This window comes from Pseudophryne corroboree, chromosome 1 (genome assembly GCF_028390025.1).
Source record: "Pseudophryne corroboree isolate aPseCor3 chromosome 1, aPseCor3.hap2, whole genome shotgun sequence".
Lineage (NCBI taxonomy): Eukaryota > Metazoa > Chordata > Amphibia > Anura > Myobatrachidae > Pseudophryne > Pseudophryne corroboree.
In genome coordinates, this window is record NC_086444.1 from 480,588,216 (window position 1) to 480,600,720 (window position 12,505).

Here is a 12,505-nt window from a genome sequence, read left to right on the forward strand (position 1 = left end):
TGGCAACAGGCTCACTGCATCGAGGGACTTAGGGGAGAGATTTTCAACTCACCTGCGTGCAGGATGGATTGGATTCTTAGGCTACTGGACATAGCTCCAGAGGGAGTCGGAACACAGGGCTCGCCCTGGGGTTCGTCCCGGAGCCGCGCCGCCGACCCCCCTTGCAGACGCTGAAGATGAAGAGGTCCGGAACCAGGCGGCAGAAGACTCTCAGTCTTCATCAGGTAGCGCACAGCACTGCAGCTGTGCGCCATTGTTGTCAGCACACTTCACACAGCGGTCACGGAGGGTGCAGGGCGCTGGGGGGGGGCGCCCTGGGCAGCAATGTATAATACCTGTATGGCGAAAAATACATCACATATAGCCCTTGAGGCTATATGGATGTATTTAACCCCTGCCAGATATCTAAAACTCCGGAGAAGAAGCCCGCCGAAAAGGGGGCGGGGCCTATTCTCCTCCGCACACAGCGCCATTTTCCCTCACAGAAAGGCTGGTGGGAAGGCTCCCATGATCTCCCCTGCACTGCACTACAGAAACAGGGTTAAAACAGAGAGGGGGGGCACTGATTTGGTGATATGTATATATATTAAAATGCTATAAAAGGAACACTTATATAAAGGTTGTCCCTGGATAATTATAGCGTTTTGGTGTGTGCTGGCAAACTCTCCCTCTGTCTCCCCAAAGGGCTAGTGGGTCCTGTCCTCTATCAGAGCATTCCCTATGTGTGTGCTGTATGTCGGTACGTGTGTGTCGACATGTATGAGGAAAATATTGGTGAGGAGGCGGAGCAAATTGCCTGTAATGGTGATGTCACTCTCTAGGGAGTCGACACCGGAATGGATGGTTTATTTATGGAAATTACGTGACAATGTCAACACGCTGCAAGCCGGTTGACGACATGAGAGGGCCGGCGAACAAATTAGTATCTGTCCAGGCGTCTCAAACACCGTCAGGGGCTGTAAAATGCCCATTTACCTCAGTCGGTCGACACAGACCCAGACACGGACACTGATTTCAGTGTCGACGGTGAAGAAACAAACGTATTTTCTTTTAGGGCCACGTTAAGGGCAATGAAGGAGGTGTTACATATTTCTGAGTATTATATGTGAGGTGAAAAAACTACCTGTAGTTTTTCCTGAATCAGATAAATTAAATGAAGTGTGTGATGATGCGTGGGTTTCCCCCGATAGAAAATTATTGGCGGTATACCCTTTCCCGCCTGAAGTTAAGGCGCGGTGGGAAACTCCCCTCAGGGTGGATAAGGCGCTCACACGCTTATCAGAACAAGTGGCGGTACCATCTACGGATAGGGCCGTACTTAAGGAGCCAGCTGATAGGAGTCTGAAAAATATCCTAAAAAGTATACACACACATGCTGGTGTTATACTGCGACCAGCGATCGCCTCAGCCTGGATGTGCAGAGCTGAGGTGGCTTGGTCGGATTCCCTGACTAAAAATATTGATACCTTTGACAGGGACAGTATTTTATTGACTATAGAGCATTTAAAGGATGCATTTCTATATATGCGAGATGCGCAGAGGGATATTTGCACTCTGGCATCAAGAGTAAATGCGATGTCCATATCTGCAAGAAGATGTTTATGGACACGACAGTGGTCAGGTGATGCAGATTCCAAACGGCACAAAGATGTATTGCCGTATAAAGGGGAGGAGTTATTTGGGGTCGGTCCATGGGACCTGGTGGCCAGGGCAACTGCTGGAAAATCCACAGTTTTTTACCCTAAGTCACATCTCTGCAGAAAAAGACACCGTCTTTTCAGCCTCAGTCCTTTCGTCCCTATAAGAGTCATATCTGCCCAGGGATAGAGGAAAGGGAAGAAGACTGCAGCAGGCAGCCCATTCCCAGGAACAGAAGCCCTCCACCGCTTCTACCAAGTTCTCAGCATGACGCTGGGACCGTACAGGACCCCTGGATCCTACAAGTAGTATCCAAGGGGTACAGATTGGAATGTCGAGAGGTTTCCCCCCTCGCAGGTTCCTGTAGTCTGCTGTACCAATGTCTCCCTCCGACAGGGAGGCAGTATTGAAAACAATTCACAAGCTGTATTCCCAGCAGGTGATAATAAAATTACCCCTCCGACAACAAGGAAAGGGGTATTACTCCACACTATATGGTGGTACTGAAGGCTAGGTGAGACCTATTCTAAATCTGAAAAATTTGAACACTTGCAAGGGTTCAAATCCAGATGGAGTCACTCAGAGCAGTGATAACAAAGAACAAGGGGACTATATGGTGTCCCGGGACATCAGGGATGCTTACCTCCATGTCCCAAAATTTGCCTTTTCTCACCAAGGGTACCTCAGGTTCGTGGTACAGAACTGTCACTATCAGTTTCAAGACGATGCCGTTGGATTGTCCAAGGCACCCCGGGTCCTTACCAAGGTAATGACCGAAAGGAGGATTCGTCTTCAAAGAAAATGGACGACCTCCTGATAAGAACAAGGTCCAGAGAACAGTTGGAGGTCGGAGTAGCACTATCTCAAGTAGTTCTACGACAGCACGGGTGGATTCTAAATATTCCAAAACCGCAGTTGTTCCGACGACACGTCTGCTGGTCCTAGGGATGATTCTGGACACAGTCCAGGAAAAGGTGTTTCTCCCAGAGGAGAAAGCCAGGGAGTTATCCGAGCTAATCGGGATCCTCCTAAAACCAGGAAAAGTGTCAGTGCATCATTGCACAAGAGTCCTGGTAAAAATGGTGGCTTATTACGAAGCGCTTCCATTCGGCAGATTTCACGCAAGAACTCTTCAGTGGGATCTGCTGGACAAATGGTCCGGATCGCATCTTCAGATGCATCAGCGGATAACCCTATATCCAAGGACAAGGGTGTCTCTCCTGTGGTGATTACAGAGTGCTCATCTTCTAGAGGGCCGCAGATTCGGCATTCAGGATTGGATGCTGGTGACCACGGAGGCCAGCCTGAGAGGCTGGGGAGCAGTCACACAAGGAGTGTGATCAAGTCTGGAGAATTCTCTCCACATAAATATACTGGAGCTAAGAGCAAATTTATAATGCTCTAAGCTTAGCAAGACCTCTGCTTCAAGGTCAGCCGGTATTGATCCAGTGGGATAACATCACGGCAGTCGCCCACGTAAACAGAAAGGGCGGCACAAGAAGCAGGAGGGCAGTGGCAAAACTGCAAGGATTTTTCGCTAGGCGGAAAATCATGTGATAGCACTGTCAGCAGTGTTCATTCCGGGAGTGGACGACTGGGAAGCAGACTTCCTCAGCAGGCACGACCTCCACCCGGGAGAGTGGGAACTTCATCGGGAAGTTTTCCGCATGATTGTGAACCGTTGGGAAAGACCAAAGGTGGACATGATGGCGTCCCGCCCGAACAAAAAATGGGACAGGTATTGCGCCAGGTCACGAGACCTTCAGGCGATAGCTGTGGACGTCCTGGTAACACCGTGGGTGTAACAGTCGGTGTATGTGTTCCCTCCTCTGCTTCTCATAGCCAAGGTATTGAGAATTATAAGACATAGAGGAGTAAGAACTATACTCGTGGCTCCGGATTGGCCAAGAGGGACTTGGTAACCGGAACTTCAAGAGATGCTCACAGAGGACTAATGGCCTCGGGAGCTAAGAAGGGATTTGCTTTCAGCAAGTACCATGTCTGTTCCAAGAGGAACCGTGGCATCGGCCTTTAAGAAAGGACCTGCTCCAGCAGGGACCTTGTCTGTTCCAAGACTTACCGCGACTGCGTTTGACGGCATGGCGGTTTGAACGCCGGATCCTAAGGGAAAAGGCATTCCGGAAGAGGTCATACCTACCCTGGTCAAAGCCAGGAAGGAGGTGACCGCACAACGTTATCACCACATGTGGTAAAAATATGTTGCGTGGGTGAGGCCAGGAAGGCCCCACGAAAAAATTTCAACTAGGTCGATTTCTGCACTTCCTGCAAACAGGAGTGTCTATGAGCCTCAAATTGGGGTCCATTAAGGTTCAAGTTTCGGCCCTATAGATTTTCTTCCAGAAAGAATTGGCTTCAGTTCCTGAAGTCCAGACGTTTGTCAAGGGAGTATTGCATATACAGCCCTTGTGTGCCTCCAGTGGCACCGTGGGATCTCAACGTAGTGTTGGGATTCCTCAAATCATATTGGTTTGAACCACTCAAATCTGTGGATTTGAAATATCTCACATGGAAAGTGACCATGCTGTTGGCCCTGGCCTCGGCCAGGCGATTGTCAAAATTGGCGGCTTTGTCTTACAAAAGCCCATATTTGATTTTCCATTCGGACAGGGCAGAACTGCGGACTCGTCCCCCGGTTTCTTCCTAAGGTGGTGTCAGCGTTTCACCTGAAACAACCTATTGTGGTGCCTGCGGCTACTAGGGACTTGGAGGACTCCAAGTTGCTAGGCGTTGTCAGGGCCCTGAAAATATATATATATATATATAAATTCCAGGACGGCTGGAGTCAGAAAGTCTGACTTGCTGTTTATATTGTAGGCACCCAAAAAGCTGGGTGCTCCTGCTTCTAAGCAGACTATTGCTCGTTGGATTTGTAGTACAATTCAGCTTGCACATTCTGTGGCAGGCCTGCCACAGCCAAAATCTGTAAATGTCCATTCCACAAGGTAGGTGGGCTCATCTTGGGCGGCTGCCCGAGGGGTCTCGGCTTTACAACTTTGCCGAGCAGCTACTTGGTCAGGGGCAAACACGTTTGCAAAATTCTACAAATTTGATACCCTGGCTGAGGAGGACCTGGAGTTCTCTCATTCGGTGCTGCAGAGTCATCCGCACTCTCCCGCCCGTTTGGGAGCTTTGGTATAATCCCCATGGTCCTGACGGAGTCCCCAGCATCCACTAGGACGTTAGAGAAAATAAGATTTTACTTACCGATAAATCTATTTCTCATAGTCCGTAGTGGATGCTGGGCGCCCATCCCAAGTGCGGATTGTCTGCATTACTTGTACATAGTTATTGTTACAAAAAATCGGGTTATTATTGTTGTGAGCCATCTTTTTTAGAGGCTACTTCATTGTTATCATACTGTTAACTGGGTTCAAATCACAAGTTGTACGGTGTGATTGGTGTGGCTGGTATGAGTCTTACCCGGGATTCAAGATCCTTCCTTATTGTGTACGCTCGTCCGGGCACAGTACCTAACTGAGGCTTGGAGGAGGGTCATAGGGGGAGGAGCCAGTACACACCATGTGATCCTAAAAGCTTGCTTTTGTGCCCTGTCTCCTGCGGAGCCGCTATTTCCCATGGTCCTGACGGAGTCCCCAGCATCCACTACGGACTATGAAAAATAGATTTATCGGTAAGTAAAATCTTATTTTTTTTATTTTATTATTTACCAGTTATTTTACAGAACGCACACAATCCACAACACTTCACAGAGAAATATTTAGCCATTCACATCAGTACCTGCCCTAATGGAGCTTACAATCTTATGTTCCCTACTATCATATATAATTAACCTACCAGTATATTTTTGGAGTTTGAGAGGAAACCCACGCAAGCACAGAGAGAATATACAAACTTCAGAGTTAATCATGGTGGAATTGAAGACCTCTGTGCTGCAAGGCAGTAATGCTAACCATTACACCATCTGTGCTGTCCATCCTTCTTCTTTTTTTTATACATTGAATGTGAATTTTAAGGTGTTGGACTAAAGTGCAATAGGCCTGGGCAACCTGTGGCTTGCCAAGTGTTTTAAAGGTACAAGTCCCAGCATTCCCTGCTAGCTGGCAGGAATGCTGGGGCTTATAGGTCTTTACACTTGGAGAGCTACAAGTTGTCTGGACCTGGACTAGAGTCTGAGTCAAATCTAGACACACTTATACCCCTTTCACATCGCACAAATAACCCGGTATCGACGCGGCATATTGCCGTGTCGAAACGGGTCAGTGTGCGATGTGAAAGGTCCTTTGGTAAATTAGCGGGTCGCCTGACCCGGTAATTCAACCCGGTAAAAAAGAAGGGTTATTACCGGGTTGAATACCGGGTCAGGCGCAGTGTGAATGGGAGCCGTTCCGATGCGACACGGCTCCCATTCACAGCATAGGCAGAGGTGGCGCAGGAGATGAGCTCATCTCCCGGCGCCGCCTCCACCCTCGCCCCTGCTGCTGCTGCGCCCCTCGCTGCTATGGCAACCGACCCGGTATATTTCCGGGTCGGAAAGCCAGCAAAGGAGCGCAAATGCCAGATCCCACTCGGTAAGGACACGTTTCTCTTACCGGGTGGGATCCGGCATTTGCGATCTGAAACCAGCATTAGATTCTGTGCTGTAGTTTAGATACTACATGGCCTATGGAGTATTTACTGTAGTCCATGTGTCCTATGAACTACAGTAAACAGCTGAGAAATTCAGAACACATAGTGCATTTATATAATCACTGTTCTCTGCTAGGGTAAGAGGATTTATGATATGCTAGTTAAGGTTTGTCCAAGTCTCTTATTAGAACCTTATTGCATTCTCTCTTCATCTCCTGCACACTGAGAATGTCTTCAGTGTAAAGGCCCCCATCCACTAGTGAGCGTTATCTCCGCAATGAGCTGAATCCGTTTGTCCTGCAATCTGGCCGGCAGCCTTGCAATTTTCTACTTGAGTGTATTTTTTACATCTGATTTATCGCATACGATCTAACGTATTGCGATAAATATTATGGTCAGCCCATATGATCTGCAACTCCAATGCGAGGCGCATGGGAATGCGCCTCGCATTGTAATCGCATGAAAAGGACATGGGATGTGACACTTCATCTGATCCGTCTCAGCAATTCGTCACAATGGCATAAAAGGTTCCCATATCGCACTAGTGGATGGGGACCTTTAGAGTGGATACAAGTTGTTTCCAAACAACCAGTTTATTTCAATTATCACAGTAGCGCAGATTACATCAGTTATGGTGTTGAATTGTTCACTTGTGTTAGTGATGAGTGCTGTGCTAATGGGGCTGATTCTGAGTCGCATGCAGTGTCTGCCACAGTTGGACGATGTATTAAGTCTGCACATGCGTCCCAATCAGTGGTGGATTTTACCTATGCAGCCCCCACTGCCAGTAAAATCTGCCCCTTCAGTAAGCTCAGCTGAGCCAGTTGCAGTCTGTGTGACCGACAGTGACTTCCAATTGGAAGTCCTACCTGCCAGTCACCAGCAGGACAGGCAGTAGCATTGGGGGGGGGGGGGGGGGTTTCCTCCTGCTGGGATTGCCAGACCGAGCTGCAATTGGCAGAGAGCTGGCTTCCTATAGGAAGCTACTCCCTGCCCGATCATCAGCCCAATACGGCTTCTATAGGCTGCAGCCGATGCAGTCCAATGAAGCCAGGGGTTTGCACACTCAAGCAGCTGCTTTTGTGCATGTGCAGGTCTCGGCGCCTGCCAGATCCATTGCACAGGCATTGGGGGACTGCTCTCTCCTCTCCAGCACAGGTAGCGCAGGCCTCCTGCCCGAAGAAGGTAGGAGCCACCGCTGGTTCCAATTGTTAGTTCCCGGAGACGCAAAACAGGTTCAGACATTGGGTCTGAGGAATTTAATGGGTGTTCCTGGGAGGTAGCAGGGTGATGGCTACCAGGTGTGTAGCTATAAGCGACTGCATCCAAAGACACGCAACTGCTCACACAGGAGACCATGGCCAGGTGGGAGAAACTGCACTTGCCATAGGGATGGGGCTTTTAACTTCATTGCTGCAAAGCACTGCAACAGGGCATCTCCGTATTACAAAAATATAAATAAAATAAATCTGTGGCACAAGACAGCTGTGTCTACAAGGGACTCCGAATCAACCCAGTCTGAAGTGGTTCCTAGGCAAACGAGAAGCCACAGTTATACAAAGGAAGGAGTGTACCCCCATCAACAGGTTGGGATCTCAACGCCGGGATCCTGACCGTCAGATTGCTGGCAGGGGGTTGAGTGCAACTAAGCCCACTGCCGGCTCTGTGGCTAGCTGCGCTCGCCACAGGTTCTAATCCCACTGTACCTATCCTATATGTGCTTAGGTTTTTTTTTCTCTACCACCCAAAAATACACACTGTATTTTTGTATTTTGGCTACTTGTAATTAACATATTAGTATACACTGGGAGGAGACTGAAAGAAACCATGCAACTATGGGGAGAATATACAGTTAGCACAAATACAGAATCAACTTTGCTAAGCCTCTTCTCTAATCCCAGTTCTGGCTATCTTGTTTAATACAGTTACATTGGCTCATGAACACTCACAAGGGTGAGCTGTGATATTGGAGTCGGACCTGGGCAAATTCCAGGTAGCCAAACAAATATGCTGTAGCTCAACTTTTGTGCTTAATTTCTAGTAATATCTGTGCATGCACACCTTTCCATGGCTCCTAAAATAAGTGTGTGTGTGTGGTGGGTGGGGAGTCCATTTGGCTCCTAGTTTTGTCTGACAGGCACCTGAATTCTACATAATTCTGTCCGGCCCTGAAGAAAACAAAACTCATTACTGTATATTGCCTGGTGCCATTTAGTTAGTGTCATACAGTGCATATAAGTACCTTCATACTATGTTAAGCATTTTAGCAGGTTGGCGACCCTGTAAATATATTATTTTTATAGCATATCTTTAAATTGTTGAAAATAAAAACTACAGTTTTTTTTTGCAATTTAATATCTGAGTAGGAACATTTATCCTCTTGCAACTAATGTATGTTCTAACAGTTACTTGTATTTGTACTTCTTGTTGAAAAGTGTGCCTATGTATGATCACTAGTGATTTTTTATTCTATTGAGATTTACTTCTTTTCTTTACACCTCCTTGCTCTGGGCAGTATTTACGTGTATATATACATACATGTTTGCACTTGTGGTGCTCATGGGATTTAGTTATGTGACTGCTGATCACTATACCGACGCCAGTTCACAGCCTGACAGTCAGCTTGCCGACTAGCAGGGACTATTCCCACTCGTGGGTGTCCACGACCCCCATAGAGTGGGAATAGAACCTGTGGTGAGCGCAGCTAGCCACAGAGCCCGCTGTGTGGCGAGCGCACCGAGCCCACAAGGGGCTTTGTTGCACTGGCCCTCCCCTGCTGGCAATCTAAAGCACAGGATCCCGACGTCGGTATGGTGACCGGTGGGATCCCAAACGCCGGTCACCCAAACCCAACCCATGCTCATAGTTGCTTGGGACTTAACAGTGGCAATAATGTTAGCTGCAAATGTCCCAAAAAAAGGTGCCTATGAAAGCTGACTACTTATGGGTTAGGCATCCCCTGTTCAATTTAAGCTCTCAGAGCTATTCAGTTGCTCATGCTATAAACCTGTGACTTGCAGGTGCAAGCAGAAATCCATGCTAACTAGTGCCTCTGGACTAGTTGTGGTGGTATCACGTGCAGTAACAGCATCTGGGCATTAGTCATGGTAAACTGCATCTTCTGTTTTAAGTGGGTTCACACAGTGTGCGCAATTGAATAGCATCAGGCACTCATCCTGGGAGCTTAACAAACTTGTGCTGAATTGAATACCCCATCAGCACAAACTTGCTGCCATCCATGTCAAGTAATGAGATTTGACTCTGACTCTAAACTTTGTATGTAATATAGAGTTCTTCCCAGTCTCCTGCTATGTCCGTATCCCTACGGGGATACGGACATAGCAGGAGACTGGGAAGAACTCTGAGAAAGTTTCTCAAATACTGACACTTCAAAAAGCCGTGAGCCGCACGGAGGAATGTAAACCGGAGTGATCAGAGAACGGGAGCCGCCAGCCGCAGCCGCTAATTGAGCTCCCCACAGCCGTACGGACTGTACAGCTCTCATCACAAAGCCGGAACAATCGGAGAACGGGAGCCGCCAGCCGCAGCCGCTTATTGCGTTCCCCGCAGCCATACAGGCTGTACAGCTTTTATCACCAGCTGAAGCGGTCGGAGCACAGGAGCCGCTAGCCGAAGCCGCTAATTGGGCTCACCATAGCCGCACAGGCTGCCCAGACATACAGCCATTTAAACCCGGCATGTAAGGTAGGGAAAAATAGGGAAAGTCATCTCATAAAATTTGATGGACATTTAACCTTTAAAAACAAGTCATTCTCACCTCCTGCACTTTTTCAAAAAAGAGCTGTAACATTACCATACTAATCAAATTCATTTTTTACAGGTATGTGCGTTTAGTTATACAAGCGCTCCTTTTTTATATTTTAACTGACTCTAAAGTAAAAAATGACGTCTGGCTGCTAAGCATTTGTGTTTTGCCTATGTAAAAAGTGCATAGGTATGAACAAGCTTCTTATTTTATTTCTCTCCCCATTACTTTTAGGAACGTGTGAAAATGGGAGATGCTGCCAAGCAAGTCAGAGGCAGGGAAATAATGGATGAAGATGATTTAAAGAGAAGTCCTGCCAAGCTATCTTATTTGGGCTATGATGGCTATGGAAAGAAGGTAGAAAGAGACTCTCCGAGGCCGAAACCTATCACAATAATTTACAGCAGCAATTCCAGGAACGGGCCGCATCAGAATGCTGTAAAAAAATTCAGCCCTGGTGGGCGAGAGGGCACTAATCATAGGGATAGTGTCAAACATGAGCAGCGAAACAATTGTGATAACTGGAGGGAGTTCCGACGGCAGACCTATAACCGATCAAGGAACAATTCGACTAACGAGCCAGGAGATGGCAGCAGGCGGCAGGACTTTGGGGAGAGACGTAATCAAATTGGAAGAAGACAAAATCACAAAGATGCTGCCATTGGAGATCTGCATGGTGTTCGTCCTGAAGTCTCTGGTAATTTCACTTGATTTTCACTTTGGTCCCAAAGCCATTTTCCCAGTGATTTGCATGATAGAAATGTCCCCCAGAAGCATGTCATAAAATCGGTCTACTTTCTGCCAGTGAGGAGGGGGCCTGCACTTAGCCGGCACACGTGCCATCTCCGCTCTTAAAATGCCCCTGCCCCTTCATATTTTATTTGCTTTTAAACAAGCCTTTCACAGCTAGGAGGGAAATCTGAATAATCTACTTTGTGAAGGTGGTATAAAACACATACGGGAGAGTGAGAGGTCAGTGGAACCTGTTAATATGCTGATCAAGCTTTCCTTCTTGCCATTTTGATAAGTTGCTGAGTGAGGCATGGATTAAAGGCCGTAGTCAACGGAGTAGAGAAAAATACTCCGATCCTCTTTGTGTATTGTTTATTCCTGTGTCTCAGCTTAAATAGACGTGTGATGTGAAGCAGTTTCTGTTCTGGTGAGTCCAGACAGACCTCGCTATCCACTTTGGGGCATGCAGGCAAGGACAGGGGTGACTCCATGAAATGCTAATAATGTGACTGGAGATTCAGCCATCCTCTTGTTGGTGTGCCTGAGTCATTCCGTTGTGTAGATTAACAGCAAGTGTGTGAATGCTTATTCTCCTGCATTTGGGGAGAATTACAATCTGAAGAAGGATTTCTACACAATGGTGCTTGATCCCACAACAAATTAACGAGTGCCCTTCTAAGCAGGCCTCTGAGAGTGTGCTTTATGAGTAATACCCCTTTTACACCAACCAGCATATAACACAGGTTATTGCACATGAACGCGCATAACCCGTGTTGGTGTAAAAGGGCCGAGTTGGAATAATCCGGGTCGAGTGACCCGGTATTCCAACTCGGGTAGCTTGCCGGGTTGAACACTGGTTCAACCTGGTAAGTTGTGCCGTGTAAGTGGAAGCCGGGTCGATGCGACCTGGCTCCCGTTCAGTGTATGGAAGGGTGGCGCAGGGAGTGATCTCCCAGCCCGCCCCCGCCGCGTCACCGGCAACGTCACCAACTCTGCAATATGCCGGAGTTGGGGACTGCAGAGAAAAGGGGGCTGATGCGGGTAGCGCCCGTGTCAGGCTCCCAGCTGCGACCCGCGTTTTTAGGTGTAAAAGAGGTATGATAGGTCTTTTCTAAGTACTGTTGCAGAATCTGTTTGTAAAACTATTCATAGTATTTGTGCAGCTAATGATTGTATGGGAAATTTGTTGACTATCTCTGTAAGCCCAAGGAAATGCTGACTCCTGAAGAGATTAATTTCCCAATCCTGAAGTCCATGCAGGATAAGTTCCTCATGATAGTGGACGTCTTTGTATATTGAGGTATTGGACACCCTGATGAATACAGCCTTATTTCTCAGATGCCAGTTAGTCCATGGGTTCTCTTATTGGACTGGATTGGTCATCAAACAATGAGATCTGGAAGATTGGCAAAGAACCAGTGATACCCTAGCCCTGGTTCATCTCCGAGACTTCTCTTGGGGAAAACCCAAACTAGGTAGGTCTTTTCTAGTACACCAGATTGTCCTTAATAAATAACAGATGAACATATGTAAGGATAGTCTGAAGAGACTTACTCATAGGTTACCCTTTCAGGGTAAAGAAGCATCCAATTGGCATCAAGTGCCTAAAATTGATGTAACCGTAGCCAGTATGTTTTATAAAGACAACTGCATGATGGATGGTCCACTAAAGCAGTGGTTCTCAAAAGTTTCTACCTTGGCACACTGAAGAGTGACAGCCACATAACTGACCCAAAATTTTAAATATATCAAAATAATTGT

At 47.3% G+C, this 12,505-nt stretch overlaps 1 protein-coding gene across 2 annotated transcripts in view; it reads left to right on the forward strand.

Annotated features, from left to right (window-relative positions):
• TUT7 (terminal uridylyl transferase 7) overlaps window positions 1-12,505 on the forward strand; it is a 267,054-nt gene that overhangs the window by 11,315 nt on the left and 243,234 nt on the right. For both annotated transcript variants that reach the window (XM_063913764.1, XM_063913765.1), the window contains exon 2: window positions 10,247-10,709. In XM_063913764.1, the coding sequence (XP_063769834.1) occupies window positions 10,247-10,709 (463 nt within the window). The remainder of the gene's footprint in view (window positions 1-10,246; window positions 10,710-12,505) is intronic.